General features: G+C 39.0%; 1 protein-coding gene across 1 annotated transcript in view; it reads left to right on the top strand.

Moving 5' to 3' along the window:
- The first annotated feature begins 2,266 nt into the window (after positions 1–2,266).
- SGK1 (serum/glucocorticoid regulated kinase 1) overlaps positions 2,267–19,331 on the top strand; it is a 109,831-nt gene continuing 92,766 nt past the window's right edge. Inside the window, exon 1 of the mRNA XM_037520431.2 lies at positions 2,267–2,589. Coding sequence (XP_037376328.1) covers positions 2,521–2,589 — 69 coding nt within the window. The 5' untranslated portion in view covers positions 2,267–2,520. The remainder of the gene's footprint in view (positions 2,590–19,331) is intronic.

Below are 19,331 nucleotides of genomic sequence, written 5' to 3'. Positions count from 1 at the left end.
AAAAACTATTTTGTATTTTGTTTGTATTCCCAGGACCTTCCATAGGATTTAGCATAGACCCCATTAACAGTGGCAGTATCTCCAAGGGGTAGGATATAGTAGGAAGGTCTTATGGGATTTAACTGTGCTCAAAACCTCTCCCATAGTTTCTATTAACCATCCCTAGAACACCCCCACATAAATGTAGAATGTACCTAAAACCAGTATGCATGCTAGATCAATGTGAAATCAAGCAAGATTCATAGCCCCCTTCCCACAGATGCTTAGAAAGCTCTCCTGTATATGACCCAAACTCGATGAACATCCATTAAAATACCACTAGGGCAAGAGGCAAAGCAAGGGACAAGAAAGATTGAATCACCATGATCTTTTTTGAATTAAATCTATTGAACTATAATTTACATTGGCAAAATTTTCCATTTTCATATATAAAATTTGAGTTTTGACATATGCATAGTCATATATACAGCTACGGTCACAATCATGTTAGAGAACATTTCTATCATCCCTCAAAAATTCTCTTTGAATTGTCAGAATGTAAACAGACCCTCTAGGAGAACCACAAAATCTATCAATGTTGTAGATTAAATGACAGATCCTTGCATCTTGGACAACTTAATGTGTCTCTCCAAAATGATTATTTCCCCCTAGTTATCAAGCCATCTTGATAAATCATTAGGTTGTGTTGCATTTTTCCATCAGAAAGCACTTAGCAAACAAGATTTCATTGTCATTTCTCCCCACCCCAATACTCACCAAAAAAAAAAAAAAAAATCTGGTCTAAGTATAGAGATTCATACACCAATACAGTGAAGTCGATACATCTCTTCCCCAATTTACCTGTATGTACCTCTTACCAGAAACAGTAATATAAATATTTTAGCAATGTTTTTAATGTGCTGGCCTTTAGTTTTATCAAATAGGCATTATGCCTTTCTCTTGATTATTGGTTATAGTCCCTTATGATGATGATTTAAAAAAAAACTTACATCCTGGAAATACTTTCTGCGTTTGGATTTGATTTGATGGATGAACAGAATGACACAGCAAACAAGTGAATAACTAAATGAATGAATGAATGAATGAATGAGAGGTGACCTCCATTTCATGGATGAGGTATCTTCTGAAAGGCACGGTGAGGTCAGGCGACTGGCAGGAAGCCACACACTGATGTCCTCGCAGTGCCCAATCAGATGCCAAGTTTCCTTTCTTTGCTCTATCCATTTAGCTATAAGCTTGATCTTTTTAAAAGCCCCATAAATACCAACATTCGAAAGTAGAAAATGGAAAAACTAGACCATGCACAAATTAAATGATTTTATTCACATAAAACATTTAATGTGCAAAAAATAACATGAGTAACAATTTTGGAAGTAAATTTTCCCTAGACTAAGAAGAAGCTTTCCTCTCATTCCCAGGTCCTTCCTTTCCATTAGATGGATTCAGTGATACTTTTTGGTAATGTTCTTTGTGTTTGTTTGTGTGTGTGTGTGTGTGTGTGTGTGTGTTGCATAGGGCACTGTGTATTATCCACTGTGTTCTTTTTGAACAGACTTCTTTAATGAAATAGTTATCGTTACTATTGCCCACTATATAATGACAGGGAGGGGAGGCTAGAAGAGATTGTACATAGAGAAATCATCCATTGTTATCTACACTCTTGCACTTTATTTCCTGTTTCTCCACATTTTGGACACATCAGGAATAAATTTGATGACATTTCCGTTCAGATGCTTTCATTCAGAAACACCTAGCCAAAGAATTTCAATGAGCATAAGATAAAACCGATATGCATTTTATAGGAAACTGATTTAAATAGCCCTAACGCCAAAAAAAGCAAGGGGAAAAAAATCTATTAAAGTAGCCCTCCCGAGGGGAGTCCACTGCTCCTCTGTGCGTTCAGAGCGGCGCCTTCACTCCATCAGCTGCTCAGATATTCATGAATCGCTGCGTCTTCCAGATCGCTTTTTCTCTCCCTCTGCCTTGCTGGCGCGGCTCTGCCTCCCTCCCTCTCTCCCTCTGGCTTCTGCTCTTTCTTACTCCTTCTCTCAGCTGCTTAACTACAGCTCCCACTGGAACTTGCACAATCAAAAACAGCTCTCCTCGCGAGCAGCCTCCAGAAGCGCGTCACCTGGAGCAGGGCGACTCGCCCACCGCACCCGCCGGGGAACAGCCAGGTAGCTGGGGGCGCCCGGGGGTGCCCGCCTCCCGCTCCGCACAACACCCGCAGGAACATCACCCCGGAATCCGCTGCACGCCGGGGTCCTGCAGCGGTGATGCCTGTGTTCCCGAGCAATAATGGAAAGAGCAAAGCCACTGCCGGTGGCAACTGAAAGTGGAGAGGATTGCTTGCTGCAGTAGTCGGTGCTGCAGAATGTGCGAGTGAAGACCCAAGCCCCCGCCGGTGTCCATCCCGCTCCGTCCTCATTAACTGTCTCCTGGAAGGAAACCGGGTACCAGATGCACTAACCAGGCGGCTGCCTCCCTGGATCTCTAACTGTGAACTCCCCACTGTGGAAAATGGTAAACAAAGACATGAATGGATTCCCAGTCAAGAAATGCTCAGCCTTCCAATTTTTTAAGAAGCGGGTAAGGACAGGTTTTTGTTTGTTTCTTTTGTTTTCTGCCCTTTGAGATGTTTTGGAATGGGTGCCTGAGGGAAACCTAAGGTTTTGTTACCAGACCTTGAATGAATGCTGTGCTTCTGGCAGCTGTGGTCCAGCTGGGAAATATACTTGACTTGATTGTAAATTTGTGGGTGGGGGCATGCTCCAAGAGTTGTTTTGGGAGAAGGCTGTTAGGGTGGGATGACTTAAGGGGTGGTTGAACTGGTAATGGGAATTTATCCATCAAAGCCTTAAGAGTAAAGGCAGTTTCTAGCAGAAATGGCCTGAGTATGGTTATGGCTAATAGGTAGTCAGGGACTTATTCAGTAGTGTGCTCTCTCTCGCTCTCTCACATTCTCTCCCAATCTCTCTCTCTTTCTCTCTCCCCTGTTTCTCTTCTCTTCTTTTTGGAAGGTTCAACTTTTTCCACACCTTTCATCCATTGTTTCCTATGCTGCATTATCATCTTCACTTGCTCGCATCAGTAGCTTCTGGCTTCTAAAATCCACTCAGCCAATAACTTGCTGAGTCTCTGTGGTAAAAATAGCAGAAGGACTAGAATGACCTTTTACAGGAATGATGGAATCCAACATTTTATACCCTCTTTTTCAAGTTGCCTCAATTTTGTTCTGTATGACCCCTTGTCTTTTAGAGATTAATGGGCAGTCTGAATTCAAGTGATAATGTGGGGGCTATGTTGCTATATACATTTATTTCTTAAATTACTTGTTCTTTCATTCAGAGGATTCATGTCCATTGGCTGTATAGGAGAAAAAATATTTTTTCTTTTTTGTGGGATTCACAATAAAAAAGTCATTGTAATGGTCACACTGGTGTCTGTTTAAATCTGCAAATTTATGCACAAGTGGGAGTTAAGAAACAAATGATTGTAAAGTGACTGATGTCTGACTCTCTTATGCAGCTTTTTTTTTTAAGTCACATAAGCTTCCTCCAGCCCCCACTGCCCAACCTATCTGATACCCCAAGGGTAATTTCGTCAAAATGGCTCTCTCCATTCATTGTCCCTCCCTTCATTCAGGTCCTCTCTGGGCTGAACCCGAAGTGCAACCCTTAACCTAGCACAGGCAGAATACAATGAGTTACAGGCTAGGCTGCGCTCCCTCCCTGCACCAAATGGGCAGGTTGGGAAGCCTGGGCTGCAGACAACAGTATGGTCAGGCCCAGCCAGAGGGCCAGCCCAGGCTGCTATGAGATTTTACTTCTCGTCAGTAAAATAAAATCTTCCCAAAAGATCATGGGTGAAAGCATATGCATTAAACCAAAGCAAAACCAAACTATCCTGGCAGTTGCCCATGGAGCCTGAGCACCAGGGGAGGTCAGAGGTCACTCAGGAGTGGAGACTACAGGTACTAAATCAAGCAAGTCAGTGCCACTTCTGAGAGTTTGGTGATACTTTTTTCCCTATAGCCAAAATATTTCTTTCCAAGGAAAGGGGCCTCTGTGAAAATGGATTTCCAACAGCAAACAAATGTTTTGCTAATACTGACCCATAATTCAGTACTTATCCTTTACTCTCTTTTAAATAATTCATTTATTTGGTGATGTTGGGGAGAGTGGTGGTGGTGGTGGGGGGTGATCTTTTAAAACCCCTCACTCAGGTATTTTTAATCAACCTAGTAGCTAGCAAGTTGATTTTTTTTAAAGTTGTCTCTTAAATTCTTTGCTATGAAACTGTACTAATATACTAATTTGTGCCATATGACTTCATTTTACTTAGAAATTTAATTTTACCACTAGCGTTTAGTTGGAGACTGTAGATTTTGAATTCTACAAAGATCTAGCCAGGGTACTGATGATATCTTATCTGAGTGATGCAGAGAGAAAGAAGTTTACTACAAGGTATCTGGCATGCATGTACCTTCTAACACGGACCTATCAGTTGCAGGAGAAGGGTCAGGAATCCTCTCTCCTGTCCTTCATTCTCAGGAAGAGCAAACTAAGCAGAATGTGACATTGTATCAAGTCATGGGCAGCCCCAGGGCTACATTCCCCATCCTGTCTAAAGTTGTGGTTGACAACATCTCTGCTCTACACCTCATTTAGCTTGAGCCATGACTTTGCTTTTGCTTGTCATCTGTTTCAACTTGAGTTTTTATTACACAACCAATGTAATAATAAATTGTATAAATCATTACAATAATACTTAGGCAAATCCCACCTCCTTCCTTATTTCTTCCTTTCCCCCAAGGTAACTGATGTTACATATCGGTGTCTATACTTTTCAGACCTTTTCTATGTATTTGTATACATAGTCATGTGCTAGAATGCTTTTGTTTTCAGCTTAGAATTCTATTGTTGAAGTTCCACACATTTCTGCATATTTTATGTCTAACCTAACTAAACAGTCCTACAAAGTGAACCCTTGTCCTGTGCCCACATGAAACTGTGAATAGATTTTGGGGAAAAAAACATAGCTTTTTAAGGTTCACTAAAGAGATGAAATTTTTAACCTAGACTGTGATTGCAGAAGGTTTAACGAAAGCTTCCCCTATTTCTGAGATGTTCCAAAGAGAGCCTAAGAAGCTCACTGAAAGAGAAAAGAGAAAATCTGCTCTGTCATTCACTTAGGAGAGAAATTATAGCTACTAATTCCTGAATTCTTAGTATGTCCTAAACATCATGAGCCAAATGCTTTCGTGTATTGTCTTATGTAATCCTTATGGTACTCCTACAAAGTGCACAATGTGGATTAGAGAGATAAAACAACTGGGCCAAGGTCACATATCAAAAAAGTAGCAGAGCTAAAACTTAAATTTTGTTTGACCCAAAGCCATTTTCTTAATCCAGACTTTTAATTTCAAATCATCCTCCCTTCCTCCCCCAACACACAACAGCATCTTTTTCTTCCTAAGTATGATCTTCATACCTATACTTAATGTATACAACCTATAGAGGCAGCCAAGCCTGCGTAAACTAACTGAAAGCTCCTTTTCAGCTCTCAGTGCTGTGACAGTGACAGAAGTAGCTCCAGAAAACCCAACTTCTAGGAGCACTGAAAAAAAAAGGCAGTCTTAGTACGAATTGCAAAAAAATCCTGTGGATTTGTCCTTACTACCTTCAGATGTTAAAAACTCCACTAAATCATCTTAATTTCATTTAGTTGAAAATCACTAAACTCCATAAGGAGTTCTACTTTCATTTTTTATGTGCTCACAATAAATTAGCATCAAATACCTATGAGTTATGTTCTATTCTTAGCATCTCTAAAAATTCATTTAAGATGAATACAAAAATGTCCTTACCAGTTTTATTCTCACAATCCAAGATTGGTTCATATCCTAAAATACATGCCCCAGAAAATGCAAACAAATGACATTGTCTTCACCTTGATAATCCTTAGAAAGACATGAAACATGTAAAGAAGGTTTCTGTAGCCATAACCACATTCCCTTTTTGTAAAATTTCTAAGGATATCTAGTCATTCAGTATTTTGGATTTGGAATGAACCTTAGAAATCCTCATTGGTCTCTCTGTATCAAAGGTGCCCGGAAGTTGAACCACATGCTGAAATTTAAATGGGGCTCACATTTATGGTTTTCAAGTCCATATCTAGTGTGCTTTCCTCTTCCTGGTGCCCTCAAACAAATCCAGTACTTCATCCTTCATTCACTCATTCATTCTTTAAACAGAGTAGGAACAAAATCCATTTCTTGTCTTCATACAGCTAACTACTCAGTGACACTACATTTGACAAGATACATCTGTCTTGACTCAGTATTTGATGTGATATGCATTTGAACATTTTCTTGTATTGTTCTTTAAGAGCAATTGATTTTATGGCTCATTTAACATTCGTATTGCTGGGCCCTAACCTAAGAGGCTTAAATATACTACATATTTAAATTCGCACACTCAAAAAGAACCTAAGGTAGATAAACATTGTTTCGCCATTTCACAGATGAAGAAACTGAGGTGTGCTGAACTGGAGGAAGGTGCCATGTATCCAGAGCTAGTTAGAGACAAGGTCAGGGCTTGGGTCAAAGCACCTGATTCCAGTTAGCATGTCCTTAACCTCTACACATCCTGCCTGTTGAGGCCAAACATCCAGGGAGGTTGGTTGGAAGAGAAGGGAAAAGGATAACTGTCCTATATTCCTCCTTTCTCTACAAATGACAGGGCATGAAACCATGGTTCTTAAGCCTGGTTTTGATATTTATCTAACAGCACTGAGAAATGAAATTAAACTCCTCGGAAGTGGTTACTCCCCACAACTGTTCCATAAATAGCATCCCTTTACATTTTATTTCCCTTTCCTGTCCTGAAAGACCTGTTGAAAGCCTCTGAATTAGAATGATAACAAAGATCCTTTTCTTCTGTGAAAGCCTCCACTTCTTAGGGCTGCTAACATTTCTGGAGCCTTTCTTAAGGGTAAATCACTGTTCCAGTGATTTGTTAGTGTCATCCTCCCAGTTACCCCCGTATGCCCATCTTACCGCCACGGAAGCAGAGGGTCAGGTAGTTTAAATAACTGGGCTGAGCTGAGAGTGCTGGGAAGAATTTACACAGGGCCAAGTTTGCCTTAGCACCACCAGCCTTTACATTTGCATGACTGGAGTGAGCTGCCAGGATGCTAATGCTGGTGCAGGGTTGACTCCCATGGGAACTACCTACGAAGACTAAGAACATCCAGAGAGGATTGAGGTGGTCAGGGGAGTGGGGTGGCCCTCGCTAGGGAGAGTTACATTTACCATGTGATTCCAAAGGCAGTAGGAATGTTTTCCATCAAACCAGAAGCCTGTCTTTGATTGTTCCACAGTATATATGATCATGCTTCCTGGAGCCTTGGAAGAGAATGCAGTGGCTTCTATTGTGCTATCTTCACAAGCAGCTAAAATCTGAGTGTTTTGAGTTCCTCCTGCGTGAGCTCCAGCCGCACAGCATGGCCTGGCTCATACTGCCTAGATTATTAGGACTCTTAACTTAACCTGTGGCGGTAAGATCTTTGAGAACAGAGAACCCATCACTTACTTCACTAAATCCCCAAATTGTCAAACCATATTTGTTAAATGAAAATATGAATAAATGAATGAATGAATGTTTGTATGAACTTGTCCCAAAATTGTTGTCTTGTCACCCCCTTCTTCTTCTTTCTTGAAATAAATTAATGGCTTAGGGATCTAATGCTTTTTAGTTTGGTCTATGTTTGGATATGGGTTATATATAAATGAAGACTTTGAAAAATAATGTAAATCTGGCGCAGAGACAAGTTGTCACTACCCCTTAATAGCTGATAGGTACTTAGGGAAACTTGATCTCAACTTATTTTGCATCCAAACCCCATACCACAATTGCTTTTCTATAATGCCTTTCCTGTCAGGTCAAACAAGACAAATGTAAAAATGACTCACTACTCTCTTTTTATTTTATATTAATGTAAATGACTGACTTTAATACTGTGCAGTTCTGCATTGTATATTCTCCCATCTAGAATGCAAAAAGCAACTTTCTAAGATTATTTTCCCTGACTTTTTCAATGTAGTCCCAGGAACAATTGAGTGTGAAGAATAGTTTGAACTCAAGATGGGTTTCCTTCTTTGACCACTATGTCTTGGAGGTTTGGACTGGCACAGGGGCAAGATTTGTACTGGGAAATGACTCTTCAGTCCCACAGAATTCAGGTGACAAGACATTCCATGTAATAGATATTTCGTTGTCCCAGGAATTCTCTGGAAAACCCTATGATAATGAGCCTCTCACTCTGCTACAGTGCTTGGGAAATATTTTGAATAGAAAGTGTAGCAGAGTTCCTTGAAAGTTCCATTTTTTGAAGAACTGGTACAGAAGTGTTAGTGCCATAAATAACACTGAAGTAAGAAATATTCTGAGCTCACCCATATTTTGTGATCTGTCAATGCTTAAAAAATAAAGCAAAGTAACTTTATTTTGGAGAATGGGCACCCATTGACACACCCATCTCCAATTGGAGATTTCTGAGTATAAAAGCATAAGGGAAAAACTGTGTGAGAACTGGATCAATCGAAAAGTTTAATTAGTAATTTAGGTCAAGCTAAAGCTAGTTCACTAGAAGAAATGTTGTAGAGGCATAAAGTATGATTTTTTAATGTATACCATTTAATTTTTAGAAGTAGTCCCAAAAGTTAAGTAGTAAATATTGATTTTTACCTCTGGCAGATAAGAAGACTCTTATTAGTGGGGTGTTAATACAAAGCCCTAATTCCTAGATTGTCAGTCAGTCTGAGCATGGAATCACTGGTTCCTTACCAACATGACGTAAGGAAATATGTCTAAGAAAGTTAAGTTTACGGGACAAAAAAAATCCCCCCAAGGGGATTCACTGAAGAAGCCAGCACTGCCTCTCTGGAGTGGCTCTCTTGCTTACTGGGAAAGCCAAATTCCTTTACCCTCCATCTCAGTGCTTCCTGGCCCAGAGCTGAGAAGAACTCTTGTAGTCACCTGCCCTGGCTTTGGTCTAAATGCAGGCCCAAGTGTCTCTGGCAGACAGCTCAGTAAGGCTGGCAAGTTTTTAAAGATTATATGTGGGAGGAAGGGGAGAAGGAGGTGTCAGGAGGACAGTAGGGCAGGTTAGGTGCTGATTTGGCAGCCTCCAGCAGTTGCTCTGCATGAAGAGAAAGGATTACTATTATAGCTTGTTTACTCTCACACCTATTTCTCAGCAGCATTCTAAAGCGATTTCATAAGCATTTACAGTGAAGGCAAATAAAAACTCTTGTAATCAGGGCTGTAGGGGAATCTTCCCCTTGCAAGTGCAAGATGCCAAAATATTAGTCTTAATTGGTTTCCAGAGCCCACTGTGATTTTTCTGAGAAGGGTTTACTTAGCTATTTTTATATCATTGGGGTCACCTTCGTTTCTTTTCCCTTCCTAGGTCAGGGCAATCACCCAATATGCCATTTGTTTGGGGAATGACTGGTTTTTCCCTTTTCTTCTTCATTCTCCTCCTCATCAGAGTCCTCCTCCATCCTCTCTTTCTCTCCCCTTCTTTGTTTTCTTCCTTTTCTCCTTTTTTCCCTCACTCTCCATCCCCTCTTTTCATTTTCATCACATGGATAAGATTGAAGTGAAATACTCCTAGACCCACGCCCCATAGAAAATACAAGTAATAAAAGTAATTGTATCAATTTGATCAAGAAACAATCATGTGCAGTTGCAATATCATTGTTTGGTTAAATAGAGAGGGTCTTGATAAAGAGAAGAAGTAAGAATTTAAAGAAAAGCTTGGTCTAATTTCTACCACTTTACGTAGTGCTGACATTCAAAAACTAGGAAGAATTGAAGCTTTATATGAAGCAGGTAAAGAAATGACATTTCTGTTTGGTGGAAACTAAGTTGAGCATTGAACTCTAAACTAGGTTCTATTTTGATAACTAATTTGACATTTTTATGATAGTGGATGTGAAGTTATTGAAAGAACTCTTTGAAACAAGTTGTGAAGTTTGATTTATGAGTACCCATATCTTTTACATCACATTTCCTTGTTTAGCAAGAAAAGATTAATGGAAATATCAGTGGTCTACTGTAGAATGTGTTTACTGGATTTGTAAAGTTTAAGGAGTTAATAGACATTAAAGGTATCTATGGCTCTTAATTCAGAGGTAAATTAAAGAACTGCTAATCCATCATTGTGTGAGAAATGAGAAAGGCTTCCAAAAACTAGTCTCATAGGGAAATAGAGGTTGCACCAGTTTATCAGGATGGTTTAACAAAGTACTACAAATTAGTGGCTAAGGTAGCAGAAATTTATTTCTTATCATTCTGGAAAATAGAGCTCTGAGCTCAAGGTGTCAGTGAGATCAGTTCCTTCTTGAGGTTGTGAGAAGAGAATTTGTTCCATTGCTCTCCTTGGATTGTACATGGTCCTCTTCTCCTTATAGGTCTTCTTCTTTTTGTATGCGTCTGTCCCTTCTTCTAAGGACACCATCATATTAGATTAGGGCCTACCTAATTTAATTACTGCTATGAAAATCCTATCTCCACATAAGTTTACATTCAGAGGTTCTACTATTAAGACGTCAATATATTAATTTTGGAAAGACACAATTCAACCTGTACCAGTAGTTTTTCCCGACCACTGAAATCTCATTTAGAGCTGAAATATAATATCCTCAGTAGGATGGGTTCTAAGGTAGAATTGTTTCCTTTGTTAAATTATTAGTAAATTCTTCAAAATATAAAATATTGCAGAAAAGCTATAACACTGTAGAGTATCAGGTGAAGCAGACACAGTTGGCAGGTAAAAATATGTTAAAAATAACATAGCAACGTGGTATAAGTGGGAAAAAAAATCATTGCTAGATGTTATATAATAAAGCTTTAGGAGCTAGATTACTGAAATGAAGTCTAATATAGCATTTAAGAGCTTGCAATTAAATAATAACCATCTGTACATGAATTTCTCCCAAGAACATTGATTTAATTGCTTTCTCTTTCAACCACCTGACCCGAAAGATTAAATGTTACATAGTAAAAACTAGAATCTGACATTTATTGTATACAAGGTGGTATTTATCAGCTTTGGCTAAGCAGTCATATCTGATTTATTTGTCTATTAGTCCACATTTTTGCAAAAGGGCCCACACCCCCCTACATTGCCCCTAGTAAGATGATGAAGCCATTGCTAATAATTCTATTACACAATCAACCCATTAAATCAGGCATTTGAGAGTAACCCTTCAGACCTGAGCTCAATCAGATGGAATTTCAAAATGTGTAATTTTTTTTCACCTGGTATCTTAACAGTTAGCTTATGTACTGTTCATTTATTCTTTTCAAAAATCAGAGCAATGAAAATTTCTGATCATATCCTTCCTTCCTCATGTCATTATTCATCAGACAATAGATTGGAACCTATACAGTGTTGTAAACTGTAAACCTCAATTGATAAAAATTAGAAGTCTTTTCGATTTGATTTTGTTTTGTTTTAAATAGGAGCCTATGTGAAGACTCCAGCCTGAGGGCCTCCCCGGTGGCACAGTGGGTTGAGCGCAGTGCTGGGAAGCTGTCCGCAGCCTCCTCAGCGCCAGTTCGATTCCCAGCTGGCCAGGGAGATTCCCACATGACGAAGCCGACCTCTCCTGTCTTGCTCTCGCTAATCCCCTCTGCAGTGCTTTCGGTGTGTCTGCCTGTTCTGCTCCCCTCTCTGTTTCTGGTGAATCCTCTCACCCTCCCGCGACTCTGGCCTGTACCCCAGCTCTTGTATTAAAAAAAAAAAAAAAAAAAAAAAGACTCCAGCCTGAGGCATGTTTGTAGTATAAATGACATCCCTTTGGAAGCCATTGTCTCTCCCATTGTCCCAGATTCCTGTGATTCCCACATAATACATTGCTTAGAATTTAGCAGGAGGTTAAAGATTTTTCTTTCCTGAAGGATGTCATATTTCTCATGATATGATCCCTCAGGTATGCCTCAGTTGCCAAGAAACTCAAAGATAAATATAAAGGTAAATTTCAGTGAACAAATTAAACAGATCTTAAGAAATAACTTTTCAGTTAGTAAAATTTGTTTTTATGTTAACTCTCTTGTTATGTGTTTTATGTTAACTCCCTTGTTATAGCAAAATGACTACTGTTTTTCAAAGAAAAATAAGATAGAGAGCACATTTTACCAGTGCATTACTAAGATGATAAGCAGTACATTCAGACGGAATGTAGTACTAAAATATGAAATGCTTATCCATAAGGTTTATTTCTTTTTTTTTAAAGATTTATTTATTTATGCATACAAGAACCGGGGTACAGGCTAGACATGTAGCAGAAGAGAGGATTTGCTAAAGACAAAATGGGGAGCAGAACAGGCAGACTAACTGAAATACAGTGCTGCAGGGAGCAGCAGGCAAGACAGGAGAGGTCTGCACCATGTGTAGTAGTTCTCTGGGTGGCTGGAGTATCGAACTCATGCTGCAGTAGCTGCGGATAACTTCGTAGTGCTGTGCTTAAACCCCTTGAGCCACCAGGGAGGCCCCCACAAGCTTTATTTCTTAAGAATGTTTGCTTCCACCAGATGACATTAACCACTGAAACAGAGCTAACTTTTAAACTAGGTTTTTATCTCAATACACATTAAGTCACTGGGATGCAGAGTAAAACTGTAGAAATGTTTGCTGCTTGTTCCATGAAAATACAGTACAATTTTCCAAGTTGTCTCCAACCATTCTAAATTTATATAGTGTGCATAACAAAATACCCAAAACTTTGTAATCAAGACAACCACTATTTTTTCTTGGTGTTGTCCTGCTCATGAGTCTATGGATTAGGAATTTGGGTTGACTCATTAATATGGCCCTGCTCCATGAGGCTGGCTGGAATTTTTCTGGGCTACACTCAGCTGGTGGGTGGGCTGGGTCAGAAGAGCTTTGCTTTCGTTTGTGGTGCCTCACATCTTTTGTACTGTCCTCTTTCTCTCTTCATGTAGGTTGGGCTTCCTCCAGCATCATGGTCTTAAGTTAGTCAAACACCTTAGCTATCTGCTGCTTTCTCAGCGGGTATGCTTCAAGGGAATGGTGAAGTTGCGTGTCTCCTAAAGCCCAGCCTTGGAGGTTATACAGTGTCATTTCCATGGATTTGATTCATCAAAAAAAAATTTTTTTTTAAATAAAAGTGAAAAAAGTCACAGGACCAACTCAAATTCAAAGGAAGGTGAAATAGATTCTATCTCTCAATGGGAAGAATGGCAAAGTGAAACTAATGAGTGTTTCTATTTGATCCATCAAAACAGAATTTTTTTTTTACAATAAAAAGTATAATGAAATATTATGAAATATTTTTTTTAAAAGTTGAAAACAATTTCAGTGCCCACCAATAAGGGAATACATAAATGTTAGTTCAATGATGGAATTCTATACAGTTATTTCAAAAAATGTGGCACCATATGCATTACTTAAGCAAAGTGTAGGAGAAGGATATCATATCACCCCAATTTTTTTTCTGTAGACAATTGTTAGAATCATATTAAATCTCAAAGATACTTTTAGAAAATTAAAGACTTTCATTTTTTACTCAATATGCTTCAACATTAAAAAACCTGTTAATTTCATAACAACATATACAGAGTTAAGTACAAGAAGTTAAGTACAAGAATGGTGAGTTTATCACATTACCATTTGATTCACTAAGATATTTATACATATCAATGCTGCATAGTTTCAAATAACTCCTAAAGGACTGAGAAAGTAAAAGTTAAATAATTTATATATTCACTTATACAAAAGATAAAAAAATTAAATATTATACAATTTTTTAATCTTATTTTTAAATGTTTTCTTATCTCTAAATATTTATATATGGCTAGTTATACAATTTGGGGTATTTACCTGCTCTCCCTTTAAGTTGAATTTATCCAGAACAGAATAATTTTGCAAATTGTACCCAACTCTAATGTATTTATCTATAACCTTTTAAACTCAAACCACTTTCAGATACACTCAAAAAGTAGAAGAAAGACCCATATCCTTTTAGGGGAAAAGATATTAAGGGTTCCTAATATGGGATCAGACAAACCCAGTTAGATATTTAACTATATGACTTCTCAGCTTTGTCACACTGAGAAAGCTGTTTCATGTTCTAAGCCTATTGGTGTATCTGTAAAATGGGTTAAGTAACGGACTCTTACCTCAGAACTGTTGGGAGGATTATGTGACAAAAGCCCGTGAATGCATTTAGCCCCACTGCCTGACACATACTAAGCACTTAAAATATATTCAATAATATCAAAACAGACCTCAAAATCATGATGGATCTTTCTAGCCTGCCCTTTTTCATTATGGTACGTGTTGTGACTTTATGAATTTACTTGTAGACATGTTGTTAACAATCCTCATTCTTCTGGACTCTATTGTTTCAAGGTTATTTCTCTTGTTATTTCTCAGCATGCTCAGCAGCATCACACTCTTACTGAGTTGTTTTGCTGTTTGCAGAGGCTGAGGAACTAGTGAACATTATTAATTTCTCATCTATAGATAATTGTCCCTAGTCCAACAGCAAAGGTCTGGATTTTTCACTGAGATGGCATGTCATCTGCACAGGATCTTATAAAGCAAATGACACCAAATCACTCTGGTTTTTTTAGTTACATGTGCACAAGACACTAAGTAAGAGAGAAACAGATACTCAAGCCCTATGTCCAACATATGATCAGTTATTGATGAGACTTTTCTTTTTTTTTCTTCAAAAATAAATTTATTTTTTTTTCACATTTTATTTAAATTTTATTTTTTATATTCCCTATACAATTACAACCCCCTTATTTTGACCCCAAGCCCTCCTTTCCCCACCCTCACCCCCGATAGAGTGTCTCTGGTTCATAGTTGTTTGTTGATTTTGATATTTTCTTTCCTATAGTTATTCTTTTTCCTGATCCCTTATTTAAGTTTTCTAGATTCCTGCTATGAGTGAGACCATCCGGTATTTTTCTTTTTCTTTCTGGCTTATTTCGCTGAGCATGATCCCTTCCAGCTCCATCCATGTTGCTGCAAATTGCATGTGTTTATCTTTTTTGAATGCTGAGTAATATACCATGGTGTATATGTACCACATCTTCTTGATCCAGTCATCTATTTTTGGGCATTTGGGTTGTTTCCAAAGTTTATCTATTGTAAATAGTGGGATGAGACTTTTCTTAAATTTAACACCAAATTTTGTTTTCTTGTCTGCTTTGAGTTGCCAAGACTTGAAATCCATTTGAAATTCAAAATCATAATCCATGTATTTAATGAACACTCTTAAAAGGATCTTCAAAATCCCTGTATTGCTCTTTCATACTAAAGACTCAAAACCATATATTACTAGGCATTTCACCTTCTGTTTTCTTTGTAGATCAAGCTTTTTCATGTTATATTTCTTTTGTCATGTGCTTACTTTTCCATCCTTATCTTAACTTTTCATTTCTCAGCTCCCCTTCCTATATACCACTACCCCGATGAAACTTTCCTGTGGCTTTTGTGATGCAATAACACCCAAGTTCTGACTCCTGTTTCTCAGTTTATAATACTATTTCTTAGTTTCCTTTCGAGAGCTACGTCTGCTCTAGCCTACCTCTAACATGAGAGTGGCTCCATCCTTTACTAACTAGTTTCTTTCTCTCTCTCTCTCTTTTTCTCCATCTTCTCACTTTTCCCTTCTCACTGGTTCTCCATCTTTTCCCCTTCATTATATACTCTTCCCCCTCTCCCTTCCTCTTTCCCCAGCAACACACAAGTTCATTCATTCCTACACTTGAAAGATAATCCTTCCATCTTCCATAAACTTACCAGATTCTTGAATGCTAGTTTACTATTCTTTGGTTATCATCTTAATATTCCCATTGAAGTATCTCAGAGACACTGGAAGTAAACATATCCCAAACAGACATCTTGATTTTCCTTCCTACCTAATTTGGTTCCTTCCCCAATTCTCCCCCTGTCAGGAAATGAAACTGTCACCTAGTAATTTATTAGAGCCAGAAACCTAGAAATTATCCCTCTTCCTTTTCTACCAACATTAATAAAATTCATCAGCCCATCCTATTGCGTTTACCTAAAACACATTTTTTTAAAAGATTTTTTTTTTTTTTATAAAATAGCTGGGGTACAGGCCAGAGGCGCAGAAGGTTAAGAGGATTCACCAGAAACAGAGCGGAGAGCAGAACAGGCAGACAGACCAAAAGCACTGCTGAGGGGACAGGAGAGGTCTGCCGCGCCGTGTGGGTATCTCCCTGGCCAGCTAGGAATCGAACCCGGGTTGCAGACAGCTTCACAACACTGTGCTCAACCTGCTGTGCCACCGTGGAGGCCCTAAAACACATTTTTTTGAAATCCCCTTCTCTTTTCTCCAGGTATGGTGCAAGCCACCACCATTTTTTAAGACTTTTTTTAACAGAGCCTCTACTCTTCCATTCATATTTATCCTTCCCCTGTCTTTCACCTCCTTAACTATCCCAGGAAGAAAATGCAGTACTTTAGGCAGATTAACAGCTTTCCCACAGTAGTGAGGTTTTTCTAAGGACATCAGGCCATGAAAGAGCTAAGAACTTTCCCAGAGTCACATGGAAAAGTGGCAGACTTGATATTTGAAACCGGGTTCTGTCTTTGTGAAAAAACCTCTCTCACTCTCTCCCACATCTGCTGCTGTGTTTTGTTTTTCTCTCCTTTTAAATTTTTTCCCTCTTCTTAATTTACTTTCTTTTTTGAATTATTTTTTGGTCCAATAAGATTTTTTTTGAGGTAACATTGGTTGACAATATTGTTTGTATTTTGAAAGTATAGGATCCCTCTCCACCCCAGCACTCCCTCCACCAAAGTACCCATGGTCTTCCACCATAGTCCACTATTTATTTTGTGAAGAATGAAAGTATTGGAGCCCTCTGGAGAATAGCTGTGGCTAATATGCTTTAGTTTAAGTTACATTATTCACAAGGATTGGAAAAGCTAGCAGACACTCCAAAACTCTATCAGAAGGAAATTGCCTAATTCTTTCTTTGAAACCAGAATAGACAGACATATCCAAATATCAAGTATATCCAGATTGGAAATCTTTTACCAGATTGGGAATTTTTTTTTAATTACTTACTGAGCAGAGTATAATAATATTAAGAACCTTATTTTATGAGTTTTACTGTATATAAACAGACTGCTTTGGATAGTTTTCAAATCCCTCCTTATTCTGAGAACATTTGTCATCCTAAATCTTATCCTTTACATTCTTTGACATAATACTCCAGGAATTATTATCTCAGGAATACGCTGAGACTCCCTCTTTTCATTCTCATGCTTTTCTACCTGAAAGGGGTGTTTTTCTACCTGAAAGGGGTGTTTACTTAATTTCTATCTAATCCACGATGCTTACTCAGTTTCTAAGAATTGCGTGAATTGCTTACTTCATGTGCCTCTTCAATCATTAGTAAATGCTGACTTACAGTAATAATAAGGCAACAATAAGGGGTAATCTTTATTGATTGATAATAATATACTAGCGAATATAGCATTTTCACAGCCCTTAATTTAGAAGTTGTTCAATGATTTGTTTCTTCCTTGTGACTTTGACCTAGCAATATGGGCACCCTTGCCTTGCTTTGCCCACAAAGATATCAGGCCTCAGAAAGGTTAAGTAACTTCCCCCTGGCCACGCAAATAAGACCACACACGTGCTGATGACATTTGCAGTCGTCTTTGCATTCCATCACTTTACTTCTCTGGCAACTGTTGTGGCTCTTCCCTGGACATTCTATAGGCAGCATCTATTACCATAGGAATTTCAAAACATTGAAATATAATTCTTTGTTTACATACTAGCATTGTCAGATTCTTTAGTCCAGGAGTAGAAAGCAATATGTTTTTGTCAATTCTGTCTCCTAGTTTTTGGCTTTCACTTTTGTTTACTTACTGACAATCTGCACTGCCACTTTCCTAGCTCAGAACATCCTCTTTCTTCACTGAAAAACTGCCACCACCCCCTTAACTGGCCTCCTGCTGCCAGTCCTATCCCATGAATCCTCTGAACTATAATCTGGAAAAGCTCATTGTAACTCTCAAAACAAATTCTTAATTCCTTAGCATTGAACATGAAGCTTACTGTGAAAAGGGTCTTGTCCTTGCTGACCTCGCTCACCATTCATTCCTTCCCCTTTCTTCTTCGTCACCTTCTTCATCCACTGAATTCTGTTCTCCAAGCATGCTGAAGAGCTTGCACTTCCCCAATTGTGCAACACTGCTACCAGTTCTGGGGCTTTTAACCTGGAATCTATGGGCCCCTTGCGGGGAGAGAGAGATGTCTGTGGATGGAATTTAGAACTTGAGTGGAAAAACTTACAGGTTTACTTCACTAACACTTTAATCTGAAATTGAGTGTTTGCTCCAAATATGAATGTGTATTACCAGAAACAGGTAATCGATCACAGAAATCACAGATATTTGATAGCTGTTGACTATACCACTGTGTATCATGTATGGTTATCATTACTGGGAAATTTATAGTAGTTGTTATTCACTACTAGGCCTTGTTATCTACTACATTACTAGGGCATCACATACAGTACTAATGTTACTGTGGAAACCGAGTGGTACCCCAGGACTCCCCACTGCACGCTCCAAGTGGGTTAGGCCACCCACCACAAAAAGACAAAGCATACTTTTACATGCAAGAACTTTTAATAGGATTAGTGTGCACAGAAAGAGGAGAGGAGGGGAAGGGAAGGGAGGGGAGGGGAGGGGAGGGGAGGGGAGGGGAGGGGAGAGAAGAAAGAATAATAGTGTCCCAATGAAACACCTAAAGTCACCTTGTAGGTAAATGCCTAAACGGCTTGACCTCAGGAGGGTAGCTGAGACCCAAAAGCTTGCCACAGGTCTAAGGCACCTTCTGGTGGGGAACCATAGAACAGGAGTAAAAGGGGCCAGTCAAGTCTGAGATGAAAGGAGCAAAATCAAAGTACAAATCAAGGTAACCGCCGCTGTTGTCAGCCTCCCAGGTGTCTTCACCCATGTCTCCTCCAAATGTCTCCCTGTGTCTCCTTCAATGCTCCCCAAGTCCTGCTATAGGTCCAAAGCTGAGAAACAAGTGTGACTTCTTCACATGTCTCTCTACCTCCCAGGCCTCCTCCAAGCCTTCTCTAAGACTCTTCTCCCAGCCTTTGTCAACCTCTCTTCCCCACTCAGCTCCATCCCTCATTAGGTGGGAAAGGGAACATGGGCCCTCCCCTTTCTGTGGAGATACACTCCATAATACTAAGAGTATGGAGTACTCTTATACAGTACTTAAA

This window comes from Talpa occidentalis, unplaced genomic scaffold, assembly GCF_014898055.3.
Source record: "Talpa occidentalis isolate TD23 unplaced genomic scaffold, MPIMG_talOcc4v2.1 talOcc4.2, whole genome shotgun sequence".
NCBI lineage: Eukaryota > Metazoa > Chordata > Mammalia > Eulipotyphla > Talpidae > Talpa > Talpa occidentalis.
This window is presented reverse-complemented; position numbering and strand designations above follow the sequence as displayed.